The following is a 22,367-nucleotide window of genomic DNA, read 5'->3' as shown; positions in this document are numbered from 1 at the left end:
CTCTCATGCACAATGTTGAGTTGTGAAGAAAGATGTTTCAAGGGTACATGCTACAACTGAGTGGGCAAGAACATGGCAGATAGTATACAACATGGCTAAGTGTGAAATTATCCCCCTTGTAGGAAAAGCAGCAATACAAAGTCTTTCTTAAATAATGATAGAATGAGAAGTCCTCATCTCCAAAAGGATCTGCACGTCCTTATTCATAAGTCAGTGAAAGCTAACTCGTAGATACATCAAGCAGTTAGGAAGACAAAATTATATTTTGGTTTTTATTGCAAAAGAATTTAAGTATGTTAGGAAAGATGTCTCCCTGCAATTTATGTAAACATGAAAAAGTGCTATACAGCTTCCCCAGACCAATATCTGGGATATTGGAATTTTGAGGAGAGATTCGGAAGATTAGAATGTGAAGTAACCTGATTGAAGGAAAGGGAATTCTTAAAGAATTCTACAGATGCTGCCAGACCTTTTTCTCCAGAACACATGGTTTTTGTTCTGGACTTGCAGCATCTGCAGGTCTTTGTGTCTAAAATTAGAGAGCCAAAATGTAGGTGCAGGAAGGATGCTTCTGGCTATGAGTAGGATGGGGGCCAAGAGGTGATATGTTGTGGTTGGGATTGGGATGTGAGTATATGGTGGCTTGGGCACAGAACCAAGTGAGGCAATCTCAAAATGAGAAGCTATTGAGAAGTGCGATGAGGAGGAACTTCTTCACTCTAAGAATGTTAAATCTTTGACCTTCTGTACACCAGAGGGCTATGGCAGAGAATCCATTGAATATATTTAAAATGGATTGATACATTTCTGGAAATTCAGGCATTTGGTTAAATTCAAGGCATATAGGATTGATGACATGGCTAAGAGATCAATGGTTCAGTTTCAGAGCCATCAAGTATTGTTTCCTTGTTGAGACTAGACTTGGACAGGTTAGTTAATTTTTAACCCCTGTTGACTTTACCCAAGAAGCATTGTGTCATAAGTCGATACATTTGTTGTTTGCGATACCTTTTTTTCTATTTACCCATGTAATGAGTGTGCCGCTTAGCGCCAGCATTTATTGCTTGGTCCTAATTGTCTTCGAGAAGGTGATGGTAAGCCACCTTCATGAACCACCATAGCCTATCTGTTGAAGGCCCGTGCTACCATGTTGCCCATTGATCAGATCCAGTAAAGACAGTAGAACGCTGATATATTTTCAAGTTATGATGTTGTGGCACTTGGAGCAATCTTTTGGATGGAAGATTTTCCAGGTTTAGAGATGCTGTCATTGACGCATTGGTTTGTCGCTGTGGTACACTTTGTAACAATGTAAACAGTTGCTAATCTTTGTGGTGGAGGGAGTGTAAGTTTCACTTTGTGTTCTAACTTTCAGTTCGTTTTGAATTAAAGATACTGATCACTAATAAGCCAGATATTACAAACAAACAACTAACTGACATTTGACTTTTCACACAATTTCTAATAATGGCTGAACTCATAATCCTGATGCACCTGTGGACAATCCGGAATATTGAACACAAATGTGTGATCTCCAAAGGGACTCAGACCTTGAATCATGGAACAGTGACAGGTAGCCAAGCAGTCTAATGTATCCATGCAAGCTTTCTACAATAACAAATCAGACAGAAAATTCCTGTCTGAAAATGTGTTGCTGGAAAAGCGCAGCAGTTCAGGCAGCATCTAAAGAGCAGGAGAATTGACATTTCGGGCATGAGCCCTTCTTTAGGAATGAGGAAAGTGTGCGCTCTGATTTCCAGCATCTGCAGTCCTCACTTTCTCCTAGAAAATTCCTGTCATCATGAAGTCAATGTCCAGATCCTTTTGAAAGCCCCAATTGTAATTTTTAAATTCATTCATAGGTTGGAGCTGGACTAGCATTTATTGTCTGTCCCAGTGGACAAAGTGATGGTGACCTGCTTCTTGAACCTATGCAGTCTGGTTCAATGATATCCACAGTGGCTTGAGGGAGGGAGTTTCAGGATTGTGACCAAGTGGCATCAAGGGGATGGCAATCTATTTCCAGACCTGAAAGGTGAGTGGCCTGGAGAGGATATTGTAGTTGGTGGTATTCCCTTGTATCTGCTGCTTATGTTTTTTTGAGATAGTAGTGATCATAGGAGCCTTAGTGAATGTCTACAGTGCATCTTGTAGGTGGTACCCACTGCTGCTACTGAGTGTTGGTGGTGGACAGAATAAATGTTTGTGGGTATGGTTCCAATTAAGTGGGCTGCTTTGTATTGGGTGGTGCCAAACTTCTTGAGTGTTATTCGAGCTGCACTTATCCAGGCTACTAGGAATATTCTAACTCACTGCTAACTCATGCATTGGACAGGCTTGTTGGGGGGAGGGGGGGGGGGGGGGAGTGGGGACATCTTCCATCATTTTCTGGGGGATGTTCAAGAATAGACTCATTTATATAAATGATTTGCATGAGAATTTAGGAGGTTTGATTAGTAAGTTTGTGGATGATATCAGAATGGATGGTGTAGTTGACAGTGAAGAAGGTTGTCGAACATTATAAAGGGATCTTGATCAATTGGGACCATGGGCTGTGGAGTGGCAGATGGAGTTTAATTTGGATAAATATGAGGTATTGCATTTTGATAAGGTGAACAAAGGCATGACTTATACAGTTAATAGTCAGCCCCTGGGGAATGTTGTCAAATAGAGACCGAGGGGTTCAGTTTCACAGTAATTTGAAAGTTGCATCACAGGTATACATGTTGATTAAAAAGGTGCTTCACACACTTGCCCTCATTGTTCAGACCATTGAGTCTAAGAGTTTAGACATCACATGGAGGTTGTAGAGAGGTTGGCAAGGCCTCATCTGGAGTACTGTGTACAGTTCTGGCCACTCTGCTTTAGGAAGGAATTTAATAAATTGGAGAGGATTCAGAAAGGATTTACTAGGATGCGGTCAGTATTGGAGTTATAAGGAGATGATGGATAGAGTCAAGAATCCCTATGGTATGGAAGCAGGCTTTTCAGCCCATTGGGTTCACACTGACCATCCAAAGAGGATTCACCTAGAACCTGCCCCATCTCTTTATTTCCCATGGCTAATTCAACTAGCTGCGCATTTTTGGACAGTGGGAGGAAATCTGAGCACCCAGAGAAACTACACAAACACGGGAGAATGTTTGTATCGAGTTTGCACAGTCGCGCAAGGCTGAAATTGAACTTGGGTCCCTGGTACTGTGAGGCAGCAGTGCTAGCCACTGAGCTACTGTGCCACCCATTAGGCTGGGATACCTTTCACTGCAGTGTGGGAGGTTGAGGGGTGACCTTATAGAGGTTTATAAAACTATGGGGGTCATAGATAAGGTGAATTGCAAAATCTTTTCCGAAGTTGGAAACTATGGGGCGTACTTTTAAAAGTGACCTAAGGGTCAACTTTTTCACTCGGACCAGTTTGTGTCTGGAATGAACTGCCAGAGGAAATGGTGGATGGAGGTAGTTACCACATTAAAAAAGGCATTTGGATAGGTGCATGAATAGAAAAGGTTTGGAGGGATATAGGCTGAATGTAGGCAAATGTAATAGTTGTACTTGGGAAACTTGGTTGACATGGACGAAGGGTCTGTTTCCATACTATGACCAATAGGATGGTTAATGGCAAAATTGAATTTGTCCTACTTTAATGCAGAAGACATACTGTGTGATTTTTTTACATTGTCGAAGAAGAAGTTTTGCTGTACTGGAACAGATTGATTGGGGGAGTGACAGGTTCTGGAGCACAAGTCTTCAGTACTATTACAAGAATGTGGTCAGGTCCCAAAATCTTTGTGATATCCAGTGCCTCCAACCATTTTTTAATATCATGTGGAGCGACTTAAATTGGCTGAAGACTGGTATCTATGGGGACTACTGAAGAAGGCTGAGTTGGATCATCCGTTTGACATTTCTGGCTGAATGTGTTGCATATACTTCAGTCTTGGCTTTTGGATCAATGCGTTAGTCTCTCCCATCAGTGAGAATGGGGATATTTGTGGAATCTCTTCTTCCATTGAGTAGCTTAATTGCCCCCTGTCATTCACAATTGGGAGGTCTGCACATTCAATATTCTATTTGTTGTGGAATCACGTTGATTTGTCCATTATTTGCTGTGTGCTGATTGCTACACAGGTTTAACTTCACCAGGTTGACGCTTCATTTTTGTTTTAGGGGTGGCTGATGTCCTCCTGCATATTTTATCTGCCTACACTACACTCTTAGGTACATTCCAGATTCTAACTGTTCATAGCATTTAAAAAAAAATGTTTTTCCTCATGTTGATTCTTTTGGCATTCACTGCTCAGAGAATGGATAGGCCAACTTACCATTTGTTACATAGGATTGATTCTTTGTGTAACTAATTTTTTAGGATTGTTCAGAGGCTTTTGAATCAATAGCATTGTACATGCTGCAGTCATGTGCAAGACAGGATCAGATACATTGATTCTAGTGGCTAGTTCAGGTTTTTGAAAGCTTTAGTAGATCTCTAGGGTTTTACAGAAGCTTTCAAAATCATTATTCGAGAACTTTGCCACAAAACAACAGATATATTGAAATTTCTTCTCATAATCTGTGGGTTAAACAAATTTCCAGTACCACAACTGTGTCAGTTATACATGGGAGAATGAAATGTTAGATTTATGGGTAATATACAGAGTTGTGTTGTTAAATAGCCAGTGTAATGGGAAGGGACAACAGCAAAAGATGCCTGAATGCTGGATGGATGGATGTCAATGCACGGGGAAGGAATGTGAAGTAATATATATCTGGAAATAGGCTAGCCAGTAATTTACAACTGATGCCTATCTCTATTGTTCTGATTATGCCATCTTTCACACCAGTACTTTTGATACGACTTTGCTTTTCCTCAATGAAGGATTCCCTCCCCTGCGCAATTTGGACCCTTGAAAATGTTTGTTCCATTTCTAGAACTGTTAATCCTCCTTCTCCCTCTGAAAATTACAACAGGGCTGCCTTTGTCCTCAACTTCTACCTCAGCAGTTTCCAAACATTATCCTTTGCCATTTTTACCACTGCCAAACACATCCTCTGCTTCACACCCTCAATATTATCCTGGTTCATTTTTCAATCCCTTCCCATAGTACCTGTAAATACAAACACTGCTCATCGTCATCTTTTTGAAGGCTGTTAGATATAGGCAATAAATGCTGGCCTAGCCAGAGATACCCACTTCTCATGAACAAATGCAAAAAACACAAGAGTGTATATCAGCTCTTTAACAACTCATGCCTTCCCACTAATCACAGTCATAAATTCCCCTTTTAAATGAAGTTAACTTGTATTCATCAGCCTGCAATCTGGTTACTGGAGTCATCAGGCGTAGTTTGGGAGGCTGCTTTGTAGATTAGTTTAATTCTTTGACACCACTACCTCTGAGATTGTTGCACTGAAACTTAACATACAAGTTTAAGTTTGTTTCAGACTAGCACTTTGCAGCCTTCAGGATTTGATATTAAATTCAATAATGTTGGATCATCATTTCTGCCACTTTTAGTTTGGTGAACAACTATTCGTGATTTTGATTTTTCTATTTTCACCATCTCGCAACACCTTTTTTGTTTTTTAAGGTTTATCTCATGAATTCTTGTTTCCCTTTCACTATTATCCCATTTATCCTGTTATCTCTCTTGGCTTCCTTCCTATCATGGACCCTCTCTCTTGTTGTTGGCCTTTGCCTCTCTCTCTCTCTCTCTCTCGCTCTCTATATTGCTATTCTCCCATAAACTCTGTTAACAGCACTAACCTTTCGAGTTCTGATGAAAGGCATCGACTTGAAATGTTAACTCTCTTACTCTCTTCATGAGCACTGTAGGACCTGCTGAATATTTCCAGCACTTTCAATCTTTTTTTTTTCCCAATTGACATAAGACTTCTTACAGCAGAGCTAATCGAGTATTGGGATACATCTGGAGAGTGCTTGATTATAAGCTTTTTAAATGTATGACTGATGAATTGGTATGACCACATTTGAACTACTGCATTCACTAGCATTTTGCCTTCAGAAATACATTGACGAATTGGCAAAGGTTCAGAGAAAAGTGAAAATGATTATTTCTGGACTTGAAGCACAAAGTTGTGAAGATAGGCTGGCTGAATTGAATTTGTACCCATTGGAGAATGTGAGATTGAGAGGGATGTGATCCAGATCTTTAAATTGCTGAGAGGCATGGATAATGTGGATGTAAGCAGGTTATTAAGTTAAACTGTGATTGCAGAATGAGGGACTGGAATACAAAATTGGCATGCCTCAAGCAAGGCGAGCGAGAGAGAAGAATTTTTACTCCGAAGAGTAGTGTACATACAGAGCAAAGGCTTCTCAAATGTAACTGGTGAAACACTGATAAATTCTCCAGTATGTAACAAAACAAATACCTGTTTATAAATGGGACTGAAGGTTACATGAATGAACATCATTGAGCTTTTTGTAATTGCAGAGATTTGATTGTCTGGAGCATAGGACAATGTGGGTGTTGAACTGGAGCTGGGTTTAGCCTCTGAACAATGCCACTGCTCATCTCCATTGTGGAAAAGCTAAATAAATGAATACATTAACATTGATGTTACTGAGGAACAGTTCTTGAGATTGCTTGCAAGTCTCTAGCTCCAACACTTTGGTAGACGTGTCACGGGAAAATGACTCATCAAGAAATAACTTTTTTTTTCCACATTCAGAGGAAATGTTTCACAAGGCTTACCATCATCATTCTGTGTCTTGCAAGGGCTATAAACAGTGAACCTTACTTCTGTTGCGATCCAATATGTTAATTTTTGGAATGTGCATCCTATTTTTCTTCCCTATGTTTTCTGTTTTGCAGTATTCTTGCACTTTTCTGCTTCTTCCATTATTCCCTCCCTCTGCGCTCTCTCGCATAAGCTCTTGCTGTGCTTTAGTTTTAGGTACGCAGAAACAAGAGGCCATTCAGCCCCTTAAGTCTAATCTATCATTCAACAAATTAATGATTGATATGTACCTCAACTGCCTGTTTCTGTTCCATTCCCTAAATAACCTTATCTAACATTTTTTTCTTATTGATGCCAATCTTGAGAGTGTGTTTTGACTCAGGCTCCATAGCCTTTAAGGAGTCAGCAATTTAAAACTTTTGTCGAAAGAACACTCCTGATTTCATTCCTGAAAGACCCGGACAATGAAACAATACCCTGTAACTATTCAATTGAATCCTTTTAATTCATTAACTATTTTTATAGATTGAAGGCTGATTTAATCAGAAATGTTTCAGAGCCATCTCACAACGTTCTCTTTAAGCCTTCACTTCTAATCAAGCTATCCAGGTATGCCAGACTAGCCAATTAACAGACATTGAAAGAACCATCCTCACCAATCAATCTGTTGGATATACATTTATCCATGACAGTATTGGTATTCTTGTGAAGATAACATTACAAAGTTTATAACTTTGTAATATTAACAACTTCCTCCAGTGTGTTGTGTGACACTATCAATGAGATAGATTCAGATCAGGTGCAGTGGTCCAAAACTGGGCATTCAAGAGGTACTCGTGTTTGTACCTAATCCTGTTAAAAGGATGCTAAATATCTATGTGTTAAAGGTAACAAGGCAAATAGGTGTTGCAAATGACCAAGGATATTTGACTTGATTAATTATTGTCACATGTATCTGTATGGTGAAAAGTTTTGTTTTGTCTGCACTACAGGCTGATCATGCCATACAAAGCAAAGGATGCAATGTTATGGTTGCAGAGAAAGTGTATAAAGAGTGAGGTTAAATTTGAAATTGAGAGATCCATTCAGAAGTCGAATAACTGCGGGAAAGAAGCTGTTCTTGAATCAGTCGGTCGTGTGTTTAAGCTTTTTTATCTTCAGTCCAATGGAAGAGGTTGGAAGAAATTATGACTGGGGTTAGAGGGATTTTTGATTTTGTTGGCTGCCTGTCTGGAGTTAATGTATGGAAGGTTGGCTTGCATGATGGATATCTCTCATCAGATTTGGGGCTGACCTTGGATCAGTGAACAATGTACCGAGAATAGTGTGAGGCATACCTCAAGATGAATTGCCAATCTCCTGAAGTCACTGTAGCCAAGCACATGTACAGTGCATCATGGAAATAAGATTCTATAGACAGAGCAAAGCAATCTCATAATCAAAGGACCAGATAAATGCTGAAAAAGTCAGTAAATGTTGGAGGTACGTAAAAGTATTTCAGAACAAGCAAACTGGATTATGATTTTGTAGACCTTGAGGGATGGCCTTTGGATTGACGAGTAAGTGAGGTCTATTAATCAGCTTGGGATATAATGGTTTGAAGTGGTAATGATGGTGTCATTTTCATTACTCTTCTGAAATTGATAGCAAGTTCAAAAGTCTGCAAATCTTCGAAATGATCTGCAGATATTTATAAGTTGAATGGAACTGAATTGAATAATATATTGTCACTTGTATTTAACAAATAAATGCAGTGAAAAATGTAATACTTCACAGCAGTCTGGAGCCATTTTGACTTATAGAAGATATTAAGATATAATATATGAGAGACCTAACTACAAGTAAAAACAGAGTTCATCTACCTCCCTCATTGTGCTCCACTTGACATCGTTGGGGAGAATCTTCACAACAAGCTCTGGACCCACTGGCGTCCCACATCACAGTCCATTCTCGAAGTACTAATTTGGGCTTACAGCATCGACACAGCAGAAGCCCAACATCTCCAATTCCAACATCATCTTCTCAATGTTGTAATGCCCATTCCCCTACTGCTTTCCTGCTGCCAGTGCCAGACCCAACCAACTTAAAAGTCAGCAATCCTCAGGTGTCATCTTTTGCCACTGGGCCTACTTTACTGACATTGCTTCAGACAATGTAGCAGCCGCCAGTGTCAATACCAAGTCCTGTGCTTGCCATTTTACCAACTCCTCTGTTGCCACGAGTCCACACAGGGCTCAGTCACCGCTATTAATGCCGTTGCCACAACCAAGCTTTTCGCGCAAGACAAGTGCAAGAAGTAAAAAGAAAATGAGAAAAAAGGGGAAGAAAAGAAACAAAAAGAGCAGGGAGAATGGAAGAGGCCTGAGCTCAGGAGCTCTACTCCACCACCATCTTGAAGATTAAATTGTTGACCGTTCACCAGAGGATGTAACTCTGTTGAAATTTCTCCAGCATACAACCACACACAATTAGTTCGTGGATACAAACTTTTACCTTTGCAATGTAAAAAACTCTTGGAAAAAGTTGAATCACCTGAATGAGATTTAACTGTATTCGTAACAGTTCAAAATTGCTGCTGAACACTTTCACTGAGTCTTGTCTTTGCAGAATGTTAAGTTTCTTCATTATAATAAGAAAAATCCATACTTCATATTTGAAAGTTTATGATATTTTACCCCTGATCTTAATCTCAACATCATTACTTAGTTTGCTGTTTGCTGAGTGAAATCTGATCGTGCTCTTTGCTTCCTGGTTTGCTCTCAGTGAAGGTATATCAATCTGGAGTGCTAACAGCACTGCTGCTACACGTCTGGAGATACCCTTGACTAGACTCCCAATTTAATCTGCTATTACGAAAGAGAATGCATGCTGGAGAGATTGCTTCCATTGCTGTGGTTAACTTCCCTCAGTACCACTGGCAAATGCAATTGCTTCATCACCAGCCACACAATCCAGCCCACTGTTGACCTTTGAGACAGAAATAGTGTCAGAGGGACAGAGCAAGGCAACAGGGAAGTTATTGAGTTTACGATGCTCTCTGAAGACTCTGAGAAGCTGATTCACAATTTTGTAGCTCATTCAAGGTTAGATATTAAGCAAGTGTCTCAATGCATGGAGTGAAGGGGGTCAAGAAAGGTGATTAAAAGGTATCACTGAGTGTCATCTTATAGAAGCTCATCCTATAGCTATGGTTGAATAGGTCAATGAGAAATCAGAGAATTCTAAGATATCAGTTTAGTGATGGGAGAAGAAGTTATTAGCAACAGTGCTTTAGTCTCAAGTTATGGATAAGACACTCAATAGAAATGAATGGCAGGGTAGAGGTATTAGCAGAGGATGGTGTACTTGATCATGTTGAAAAGTGCACAGGTCAAGGAGGTTCAATTCAATGCAGTTATAGTGAATGCTATTTGTGATGTTGACTAGGATTGTTATGCTCCTGTTGGAGGTATAGAAATATGGAGAGGTTGAAATGATAAGTTGTGAGAGGCAGTGAAATAAGGGCTGAGAGTAGACAACGTGGTTAACTTGGAAGAAAAATTTGAGGTTGATCATGGGTCACAGTTTGCAAGGGTATGCATTTACATTATCTTGCAAAGTGTGGATGATAGTACCCTCTGCAAAGGAGGGGGGAGTACCCAAGGAGAGAGAACCATTTGTAATGTTCGCTAAGATGGGAAGTAGGTTAGTCAGTGGAATGGGGTTGAAGGATCAGGAGAAAGTGAGGACTGCAGAAGCTGAAGATCAGAGTCGAACATGTGAAGCCAGAAAAGCACTGCAGGTCAGGCTGCATCCAAGGAACAGGAAAATTGATGTTTCAGGCATAAGCCCTTCATCAAGAAGGATTCCTAATGAAAGGCTTATGCCTAAAACTTTGATTCTCCTGATCCTTGGATGCTGCCTGACCTGCTGTGCATTTCCAGCACCACACTCTTAAAGAAGCAGGAGACAGGTCTTTTGGTCAGATTAGTACAGAGAGAACATTCGAAGAGAAGTAGATACCAACAATAATTTAAATTTATGGAATGCGTTTAACACAATCAAGCAAGAGTTTAGGAATTGGGCAAGGGCAAATCCTTGTGGAGAAGGGTTGTTCATCCTTTTTTGGCAAAGATAAGTTGAAGTGTAACAAAAGCAATAGATAGTCTCCACTTCATTGACAAAGAAACTCATGAGCTTCTCACCTGAGAGAGAAGGGAGTTCTCAGAATGGGTTGGTTGTAAAGCAATGGAACCAGGGGCTCACTTTCTCCTACAGGATTATCTAAAAGCAGTATTTTGGCAGTGAGAAATAAGATTGAACAGATTTTGATGATGTTGAGACAAATGTAGTGATGGATGGCTAAATTAACAGTTTGCCAGACATGTTTAAGTCTTGTACTTGCATCCACAAACCTAGGGACAGTACTTGGGGAGCATTCAGTATTAGAGATGGTTCAAGAATTACTGAGGAAAAGTATTCAGTTGGTTTCTTCCAGAATTGTTTTGCTGATTAAACACAAGTTTTATGACTTCAGTGTTTTGCTTTGCATTTTGCCACAGAGAAAACATTCCTTTATGTGTTTTGATGTCATTAAAATATCTTGACTTGAATTATGGGGACCAAAGTGAAATTCAAATGTCCCAATATTAAATTGAATTTGTAATTCTACAAGGGCATATTGATATCTTGTGATATTCCCATTTAAATCTCTGATGATTGCGTCCTAATCGCTGTTCTTTCCACAGTTAGTTCAGCTGTTTTATTTCAAATGCAGCATTTATTTTATTTATTGTTTCCTCCTCCCTTCTGTCTTGCCAAAGGCACACAACACAGCAGGAGACGAATAAAACCATCAGCTCTTCAACAAAGTATATTAAGCAGCTCTCGGAAATAGTGCGTGGATCATCCAGGGTAAGTGCAGCTGAAATGTAACAATAACTTAAATATTATGCAAACGAGTCCTGAAACCAAAATGCAATTGCCAGAAAATTAAAACCAGTAAGATTTGCATATAAAATATAATTACTCCTCGTCTTGGCTGTAAGCCATTTTTAACTAATATAGTCATTGGACTTTTACATCCTGAATTATTAATCGACTTTAAATGCAGCTTTCATTAATACATTAAATGGGATTTCATTATTAATATGTAAACTCTGCCATTTGTTTTTGTGGCTGATGTGCCAGAGTTTTTTGGGCACCTTTTTTGCAATAGTGAAACAATACAGTTCAGATGTGCTAGGTTTTAAATCAAACTGTTTTAATCAGTCTGTAGATAAGCTTAACAGACTTATAGATTTTGATTACAAAACACTTTCAGAAAGATCATAGCACCTTAGACTAACACAATAGAATCTAGTTTATTTATCTAACATTATCCAGTTGCCCCTGGTAATGGTGACTCTGCAAAAGAATTTTGAAGTTGTGAATAAGACTGATCCGTGGGTTTTTAGGGGCATCATAACATGGTGTTATTATGTCAACAGTTCATGCATTCATTGTTCATATGAAATTGTTCAGTATAAGCTACAGTACATTAAAGATGGCATCCCAAACTAGGAACATTGTGTCTGTACCAATAGACTCATCAAAGGCAATTCAAGTTCATTGCCATAATTAATTCCACTGTCACAATCAACAATGACAATTGCTGGACTATTATTCTCTAGTGATCATCTAGTGCAAAGTAATGACAGCGAGTATCCCAGGTAAAGATACAGGAGACACTCGCTGCATGCTGGTTACCAGTGTCACAGTGGGAATCCCTGCAAAAAGACTCAGCACAACCTGCGCAGCCGAGAAAGGGTAAGATTTACCCCTTGTATCAGGAATAACAACCAGGAACCTGTTAAATTGTCATAAAGCCCCAAAGAGAAAATGCTGGAGAATCCCAGCAGGTCATTGTGCCTCTGTTGAGATTTGTTTCTCTCTCCACAGACTATACCAGGCAAGCTTAATTTTATTAGCACTTTCTGTGTTATGTTGAATTTGCAGCATCTGCAGGACTTTGCTTTTGTAATAGTAAAATGCAGTCTTGTTCATGAATTCCTCATTCTGGCCAATGTGTGACACCAGACCCTCAGCAATACGCTGTTCCTGATCAGTGTTTTAAAAAAAATGGCTCAGCAGCCCACTATGTGAAGGGCAGTAATTGCCATCTTTGCCTGTGATGCTGGCATCCCATGAATAATAACAAATTAATTCCTCCTGCACTTGCTGAAACATGCGTTATGTTGGGAGGTGGGTGGGGGCAATGTGTGTGTGTGTGTGGCAGCAGAGAGGTTAGATGTCTTGCAGAGCTGTTGACCTGAAAGCTGCCTTCTCAGATTTTTAAAATTGTATATTCAGCAGAGACAAACAATGTTAAACTTGTCAGCTGGCCACCGAGGAAATGTTGTCTCCCATGACAACAGACTTTGACAACTCACTTGCTTTTGAATTTTGCCTTGAGCAGGCAACCGGATCACGAGATGCCTAACCTCCTCCCCTTGATGTGCAGCTGCCTTGTATTCAGCAAACAATTACACAGACAGAGAGGGAGAGAGAGAGGCAACATTTTGTTTCCTAGATGTTTGAATTCTGTTTTGCATCCTGTAGGGTGCTTGTCTTGTTTGGCCTGAGCACACTGTCTTATTACTTTTCTTTCTCTACTCTCTCATTCATGAGATGACTGACTTGGCAAATTTTCTCTGCCTGAGTCAGGAACTCTTGCTTTTTCTAGTTGTTGGTCTTGTCAAAGCGCTGTCTCAGTCCCAAACATCAGTGACCCCTTTTTTCTGTTCTACCTGCAAGGTTTCTCTGGAAAAATTAACAGGCAAACATTAAACATTATTTCATGCTACCTTCCACAAAACATTTTTTTTCAATTTACCATTTAAAGTTAATTTGAGGTGATTGCAGATATTACTGCTCATCAAACACTGAGTGCCATTCCTGAACTTGAATTAAGGTGATTCTTGTCACCTTTTCATTCTAAGCTACTCTGTCTCTTTGCTACTCTTGTGCTTCATCACTGATCGCACCATACTGTTAGCAGATTGATATTCCAGCACTTTTTGGTGCAAGTATATTGATGTGAGTTGGGCACCTAAAATGTTGACTTCATGATCTATATCACTAAATATGCCATCCCAAGCAATGTATCCTTCCTTTGTCTTCGCATACCCTTGATTTGTTCATAGAATCATAGAATCCCTTCAGTGTGGAAGCAGAACATTTGGCGCAATGACTGTCCGAAGACCATCCCACCCAGGACCCCCATCCCTATAATCCTGCATTCCCCAATAGCTAACCCACATAGCCTGCACATGCCTGGACACTATGAGTAATTCAGCATGGCCAATCCACCTAACTTACACAACTTTGGACTTTGAGAGGAAACCCACGCAGACACGAGGTGAATTTGCAACCTCCACACAGGCAGTCATCCCAAGGCTGGAATCAAACCTGGGTCCTGGCACTGTAAGGGAGAAGTGCTAACCACTGAACCACTGTGCAGCCCTGTTGTTATCCCCTTATTTGTTCTAACAGGCCAAAGGTTGTAAGCTGGTGAACACAAAAGCTGTAAATCAACAGCCCCAATAATGAGTCATTATTAATGTCAGGGACGCGAGGTTTGATGTTGAAAAAAATGCACTCCAGTCCATCTGCATTTGAAGAGTTAATATCCTAACACACAGTCCCTTTCCTGAGAAAAAGGCTGCCCCTTAAATATTAACCCATCTCATCACATCTTAAACATCTTAAAATAAAAGCCTGTTTTATTGCTGTTTATTTTAGATGTCCTATCCTTTCTTCATGTAACTAGCATACTGATGGAGTCTGAAGGAATGGGTTTGGTTAGATGTTTAATTAAGTCTCAGGGAGGCAAAGGGACTATTTAATTGATGTTTTTGTTTTTTTTGACTTCAGCGAGAATGGTTGCAGTTGGATAGGCTTAAGAACCAGCTTTCGGACTCTATCCAGCGCTACGGAGGGTTGCAGAAGGTAAATCTTTTGCTTCTTAATGTTTAAAACCTGTTATTTTCTCTGCAGTTCCTACAGACGTGAGGGTTTGGTGTTTCACCCTGTTTCAGAGTTTCACAGTGCTGGATTGCAATGAATGATGCTTCTCTCTGATATGGTTTGTAGTGACTGGATTTATCAGCCATGATACCTGTAGCAATTAAATATAGAGAGCAAATTGAAGGCTGCTACTAGAATGAATAACTCCTGCTATCCTGTCCTGCTTCTGTCAGGCAAGCGAGATGAATTTTTACACTCATATCTCTATCATATGTAAACATTCATTTTCATCACAGCTAAAAATAGTTCCCTTAAAAAAATTTTAAGGATGATTTGAAAAGCAACTAAACGATTAATGGTAACCATAGGCAGCATCAAGGTGATTAGATGTTCATATATGCATTTCATTAGTGTACTTAGAGTATTAAATTGCCTCTATGCATTTGTTTTTATTTTAGATTTCCAGGTTTCGCTTGTTTCTTTTACACTGAGAGACCATGAATAGATGCTGGATCTTAGGATGTATCCCTCCACAGGGACATTAGTTGGGACTGATCGCTGACTGGGGGAGGAGGTGGGTAGCAGGATGGACAAGGAGTGGGCATAATCGAGATGGTAGAAGCAATCTGTGAAGTGGGGAAAAATACATGTGGGAGACTCGGTAAGAAGGGTAATCAATGACCTAAAGCAGGGATTGGGAACTGTGAGAGAGACAATTATCAATGCCACTATCCCACTTCACCCCCATCTTCCCCACCCTCCTTTCTCCCAACCAAGTTCCCCCATCCCATCCCTTCACACTCCCGTGCATGAGGATAAAGTACTAGTGGCAAGGGGAACAAGACCCTTCGGTAAATAGAGGCAATTTCAAAACCTGAGTGGACTCAAGGATAGCGGGGTAACTCTACAGATCCTTGTAAATTCCTCTCGGGTCAAGGATATACTCTAGAATTGACATGCTGACCCAGTGGGAAATTGGTGATGAGGGAGAATGATTAGAAAATCCAGCTAATAGAATCAGGAATATATTTAAGTATAGTTTGAGGAAAATGGAGCATAACATCCAAAGGGATAATCTCAATAATAATTATGAATGCAAAATAATGTTAAATTCTTCATTTTGGCACATGAAGCAACAGAAGGTTCAAGACTTGCCTGAGTCATTTTCCCTTTGATTTCTTGGCAAAACTTAACTTCAAAGTAAAATCAATCTGTTGGCATAAGTCAAAGTCATCTTCATATTGCACCTTCCCTTCAGAATGTATAGTGCTGAGTGATGTATTTTAATCAAATATACCATACTTTCCAATGATTGCTTCATGCATACCATCCTTCATTGTTCTTAATTTATTTTGCGACTGCATCTAATGGAGCCGGTCATCACTCACTTGTTGGGAGAATTACATGGGTGCCTCATCTTGATCAGCTCACATGTTTTCTGTGGCAATAACTTGTATTCAGCCTTACTGCATTCCAGAATGATAAATATTACAATTAACATTTAAACATTTGCTTACACAATGCCAAACGAAGTTTGTCAACATTGTGCGGGCCTCATAAATTCAGATTTCGATTTGAGGCACCACAATGATTATTGGTTTCTCCTGCCGTCTTTAATACATGAGTTCTACTCAAACCTTGTTTCTGAAATTGTGAGTGAAGTGATTGGGATCTAACAGCTTGAGCCTCGGGCACTCACATTACATTTTAGGCTGATTTGCTATTTAGTATGTGTTGTGCAGAAGATTTACTCCAAGACTGGAAAATGGTGCAGCGCAATTTTTTTTTAACTTGATCGGCTGTTATTTGGGTCACCGATACTGTACACAAGCACATGAAAAAAAAATCTATTTGGGTAACACAACATATGCCTTTTCTGATCCGATCCCAATCCCCACAAATCCATCCCCTTCGTGATATGTTTCCACCGCTTTCTGCAAATAAATTCTTGCGCCCACCTTACAACAGTGAAAGTTTAATTGATATAGAACCTTTCAATTCCTGATAATGTCCCAAAGCATAATACAATCAATGAATTATTTATTAAGTACTATAACTGTTGTGTTGAGGAAAGTGTACAAATTTACATAGAACAATATGCCGTTAAGAATCTGGGATGAGAAACAAGTCTATTTTGTTGGTGTTCTCGAGGGGCAAGTGTTGGTCTGGGCAAAAAGACTACTCTCTATTTTCTATTCAGTTCTGCTGTGGGAACATTCATCACTGTAATTTGTTTTTTTACCTCGGAGTTTGGTTGCAGGACAAAGGCCTGCAATGTGTGAAATAAAAACAGTAAATGCTGGAAGTGCACAGGTCAGAAAATATCCGTGGGCCTGCAATGTGTGAAATAAAAATGCTGGAAGTGCGCAGGTCAGAAAATATCCATGGAGAGAATTAGAGATACCATTTCAAATTGCCATTAGAAGTGAGTATCATCTCAGTTCAGTCTGAATTTTCAGATTTATTTCATATTTTCCATTTCTGTATTGTTTTGCTTTATTCTTGACCTAGCATGAACATCAAAACAAAGTGTTGGATGAAATGGATATATGTCAAGTAGTGGTTAAATGACAGCAATCTTGGTGTATCAAATCCTGTAAGTTATAAAGGGGAGGGCTGAATGAGGCTGTCAATAATGAAGGTAATGTTTATGTCTAGGGCGGAATGTAAAGTGGCTGTTATAAACTTTCAGAACGATGGTAGTCTCCTTATTGAAATTTATATCACAGTTTTTACTTTGTTTTCACCTTTTACCTCTGGTTGTGAAATATATTAATACCATGTAAGCAAATTATTAATGAGGCCAAGTTGTAAAAAGAATTAATTTCCCAGTAATTAAATGTGAGGAAATTTGGCACATTTACAGTTAGGTTTGTTAAAAGAAAGACATCGAATGTTATAACAATTTTCAATCACATCTTTCAAACATCTCAAAGTTATGTCATTGTGTCAATTGTGTTGCATCTACAAATTGAATGACTGAGAGATGAGTGAGCTGTTAGTATCATTTTTGTGTTGGTGAGTAAAGAAGAATTACTATTATCACAGGAGGTCAGTTCATTTATTTATATCTGCCCAAAATCATCAGAACAGTTGATAGTGTTGATAGCAAGCTCTGACTCATTACTAGTTAATTTCAAATGTTTCATAGAACATAGAACATTACAGTTCGATGTTGCGCCACCCTGTCATACTAATCTGAAGCCCATCCCATCTACACTATTCCATGTACGTCCATTTGCCTGTCCAATGCCCACTTAAACTTGGCGAATCTACTACCGATGCAGGCAAAGCATTCCATACCCTTACTACTCTCTGAGTAAAGAAACTACCTCTGCTATCTGTCTTATACCTAGCTCCCCTCACTTTAAAGTTGTGTCCCCTCGTGTTTGCCGTCCCCATACTTGGAAAAAGGCTCTCCCTGTCCACCCTATCTAACCCTCTGATTATCTTGTATGTCTCTATTAAGTCACCTCTCAACCTTCTTCTCTCTAACGAGAACAGCCTCAAGGCCCTCAACCTTTCCTCGTAAGACATTCCTTCCATACCAGGCAACATCCTAGTAAATCTCCCCTGCACCCTTTCCAAAGCTTCCACATCCTTCTCATAATACGGTGACCAGAACTGGACACAATACTCCAAGTGTGGCCATACCAGAGCTTTGTACAGCTGCAGCATAACCTCCTGGTTCCTGAACTCAATCCCTCTATTAATAAAGGCCAAAACACTGTATGCCTTCTTAACAATCCTGTCAGTTTGGGTGGCAACTTTCAGGGATCTGTGTACATGGACACCGAGATCTCTCTGCTCATCTGCACTCCCAAGAATCCTACCATTAGCCCAGTACTTTACTCATTACTCTGGCCAAAGCGTATCACCTCACACTTGTCCACATTAAACTCCATTTGCCACCTCTCAGCCCAGCTCTGCATCCGATCTATGTCTCTCTGCAACCTGCTACATCCTTCATCACTATCCACAACTCCACCGACCTTAGTGTCGTCCGCAAATTTACTAACCCACCCTTCTAAGCCGTCATCCAGGTCATTTATAAAAATGACGAACAACAGTGGACCCAACACCGACTCTTGCGGTACGCCGCTAGTAACTGGACACCAAGATTAACATGGGAAAGTGAGGACTGCAGATGCTGGAGATCAGAGCTGAAAATGTGTTGCTGGAAAAGCGCAGCAGGTCAGGCAGCATCCAAGGAACAGGAGAATCGACGTTTCGGGCATCAGCCCATCTTCAGGAACTGAACTCGTCCTCACCCTGAACAACTTCTCTTTCCAATCCCCCCACTTCCTCCAAACTGCTCCTGCCCCACCGAACTCATCTCTGCATGCCTCGACACGGTCCTGTCCCCCTTAGTCCAAGAACTCCCCACCTACGTTTGGGACACCACCCACGCCCTCCACCTCCTCCATGATTTTCGCTTCCCCGGTCCCCAACGCCTTATCTTCACCATGGACATCCAGTCCCTGTACACCTCCATCCCCCATTACGAATAACTTAATGCCCTCCGCTTCTTCCTTTCCCGCCGTACCAACCAGTACCCTTCCACCGACACCCTCCTTTGACTGACTGAACTGGTCCTCACCCTGAACAACTTCTCTTTCCGATCCTCCCACTTCCTCCAAACCAAAGGAGTAGCCATGGGCACCTGCATGGGCCCCAGCTATACCTGCGTCTTTGTAGGATATGTGGAACAGTCCATCTTCTGCAGCTACACTGGCCCCACCCCCCACCTTTTCCTCCGCTACATCGATGACTGTATCGGCACTGCCTCGTGCTCCCACGAGGAGGTCGAACAGTTCATCCACTTTGCCAACACTTTCCACCCCGACCTCAAATTCACCTGGACCGTCTCAGACTCCTCTCTCCCCTTCCTAGACCTTTACATTTCCATCTCGGGTGACCGAATCAACACGGACATTTACTATAAACAGACCGACTCCCACAGCTACCTAGACTACACCTCCTCCCACCCTGCCCCCCGTAAAAACGCCATCCCATATTCCCAATTCCTTCGTCTCCGCTGCATCTGCTCCCAGGAGGACTAGTTCCAAAACCGTACCACCCAGATGGCCTCCTTCTTCAAGGACTGCAATTTCCCCCCGGACGTAGTCGACGATGCCCTCTACCGCATCTCTTCCACGTCCCACTCCTCCGCCCTTGAGCCCCGTCCCTCCAACCGCCACCAGGACAGAACCCCACTGGTCCTCACCTACCACCCCACCAACCTCCATGTCCAGCGTATCATCCGCCATCATTTCCGCCACCTCCAAACGGACCCCACCATCAGGGACATATTTCTCTCCCCTCCCCTATCAGCGTTCCGAAAAGACCACTCCCTCCGTGACTCCCTCGTCATGTCCACACCCCCCACCAACCCATCCTCCACTCCCGGCACCTTCCCCTGCAACCGCAAGAAATGCAAAACTTCCGCCCACACCTCCCCCCTTACTTCCCTCCAAGGCCCCAAGGGATCCTTCCATATCCGCCACAAATTCACCTGCACCTCCACTCACATCATCTATTGCATCCTCTGCACCCGATGTGGCCTCCTCTATATTGGGGAGACAGGCCACCTACTTGCGGAACGTTTCAGAGAACACCTCTGGGACACCCAGACCAACCAACGCAACCACCCCGTAGCCCAACACTTCAACTCCCCCACCCACTCCACCAAGGACACGCAGGACCTTGGAATCCTCCATCGCCAGACCATGGCAACACGACGGTTGGAGGAAGAGCGCCTCATATTCCGCCTGGGAACCCTCCAACCACAAGGGATGAACTCAGATTTCTCCAGTTTCCTCATTTCCCCTCCCCCCACCTTGTCTCAGTCAAATCTCTTGAACTCAGCACCGCCTTCCTAACCTGCAATCTTCTTCCTGACCTCTCCGCCCACTCCGGCCTATCACCCTCATCTTGACCTCCCTCCACCTATCGCATTCCCAACGCCCCTCCCCCAAGTCCCTCCTCCCTGCCTGGACACACTGTCCTCATTCCTGAAGAAGGGCTGATGCCCGAAACATCGATTCTCCTGTTCCTTGGATGCTGCCTGACATTCTACTTCTTTAGTAAACCACGGCTCACACGTTCTATATCTTCTTCCCTGCCTGACAGGTACATACTTATCTAGGACACACAAGAGCTTTTCCTTGAATAAGCTCCAGATTTTTAATGTGCTCACCCCCTGCAGTTTCCTTCCCCATTCTACACTTCCTAAATCTTTCCTAATTGCATTGTAATTTCCCTTCCCCCAGCTGTAACTCTTGCTTGGTGGAGTACACCTATCCCTTTCCATCACAAAAGTAAACCTGACAGAATTGTGATCACTGCCTCCAAAGTGCTCACCTACTTCCAAATCTAACACCTGGACAGGCTCGTTACCCTGTACTAAATCTAAAGTGGCTTCGCTCCTTGTAGGCCTGTCTACATACTGTGTCAGGAAGCCCTCCTACACACACTGGACAAAAACCGACCCATCTATAGTACTCGTACTGTAGTGATCCCAGTCAATATTTGGATAGTTGAAGTCCCCCATGACAACTACCCTGCCTCTCTCACTCCTATCGAGAATCATCTTTGCTATCCTTTCCTCTACATCCCTGGGACTATTCGGAGGCCTATAGAAAGCTCCCAGCACGGTGACTTCTTCTTTCCTGTTTCTAACCTTAGCCCATACTACCTCAGTTAACGAGTCCCCAAACATCCTTTCTACAACTGTAATATTGTCCCTGATCAACAATGCCACACCTCCCCCTCTTTATCATCTTCTCTGTTCTTACTGAAGCATCTGAATCCTGGAATCTGCAACAGCCATTCCTGTCCCAGCTCTATCCATGTCTCCGTAATGGCCACAACATCGAAGTCCCAGGTGCCAACCCACGCTGCCAGTTCATCCACTTTATTTCGGATGCTCCTCGTGTTGAAGTACACACACTTCAAACCAGGTTCTCGCTTGCCAGTGTCAGATACTTGATTTGAGAACTCCCTACTCTCATCCTCTTCTGTACCTGTCCTACAATTTTGGTTACCATCCCCCTGCTGTATTAGTTTAAATCCACCTTAATAGATTTAGTGAATTTCCAACCCAGGATATTGGTACCCCCTGGTATAGATGAAGACCATCCTGCTTGTAGAGGTCCCACCTACTCCAGAAAGAGCTCCAATTATCCAAAAACCTGAAACCCTCCCTCCTGCACCATCCCTGTAGCCACGTGTTCAACTCCTTTCTCTCCCTATTCCTCACCTCACTAGCACGTGGCATGGGCGGCAAACCAGAGAAAACAACTGTTTGTCCTAGCTCTAAGCTTCCATCCTAGTTCCCTGAATTTCTGCCTCAAGTCCCCATCTCACTTCTGACCTATGTCATTGGTGCCAATGTGGACCACGACTTGGGGCTGCTCTCCCTCCCCCCGAAGGATCCCAAAAACACGATCAGAGACATCATGGACCCTGGCACCCGGGAGGCAACACACCAACCATGAACGTCCCCGTCCTATCTGTCCCCCTAACTATCGAGTCCCCGGTGACTACTGCTCTTCTCCTCTTCCCCCTTCCCTTCTGAGCAGCAGGTGCCCCACTGCTTTCCCCTGGTAAGTCATCCCCTCCCAACAGTATCCAAAACGGTATACTTATTGTTGAGGGGAATGGCCACAGGGGATCCCTGC

General features: G+C 41.9%; 1 protein-coding gene across 2 annotated transcripts in view; it reads left to right on the top strand.

Moving 5' to 3' along the window:
- The window catches only part of tsnare1 (T-SNARE Domain Containing 1), a 908,766-nt gene that overhangs the window by 446,810 nt on the left and 439,589 nt on the right, over window positions 1–22,367 (top strand). For both annotated transcript variants that reach the window (XM_072569955.1, XM_072569954.1), the window contains exons 5-6: window positions 11,502–11,592; window positions 14,593–14,667. In XM_072569955.1, the coding sequence (XP_072426056.1) occupies window positions 11,502–11,592; window positions 14,593–14,667 (166 nt within the window). The remainder of the gene's footprint in view (window positions 1–11,501; window positions 11,593–14,592; window positions 14,668–22,367) is intronic.

The sequence above is a fragment of the Chiloscyllium punctatum genome, chromosome 5, assembly GCF_047496795.1.
Source record: "Chiloscyllium punctatum isolate Juve2018m chromosome 5, sChiPun1.3, whole genome shotgun sequence".
Taxonomy (NCBI): Eukaryota; Metazoa; Chordata; class Chondrichthyes; order Orectolobiformes; family Hemiscylliidae; genus Chiloscyllium; species Chiloscyllium punctatum.
Note: the sequence above shows the minus strand (reverse complement) of the source record. Positions and strands in the feature narration are given on the sequence as shown.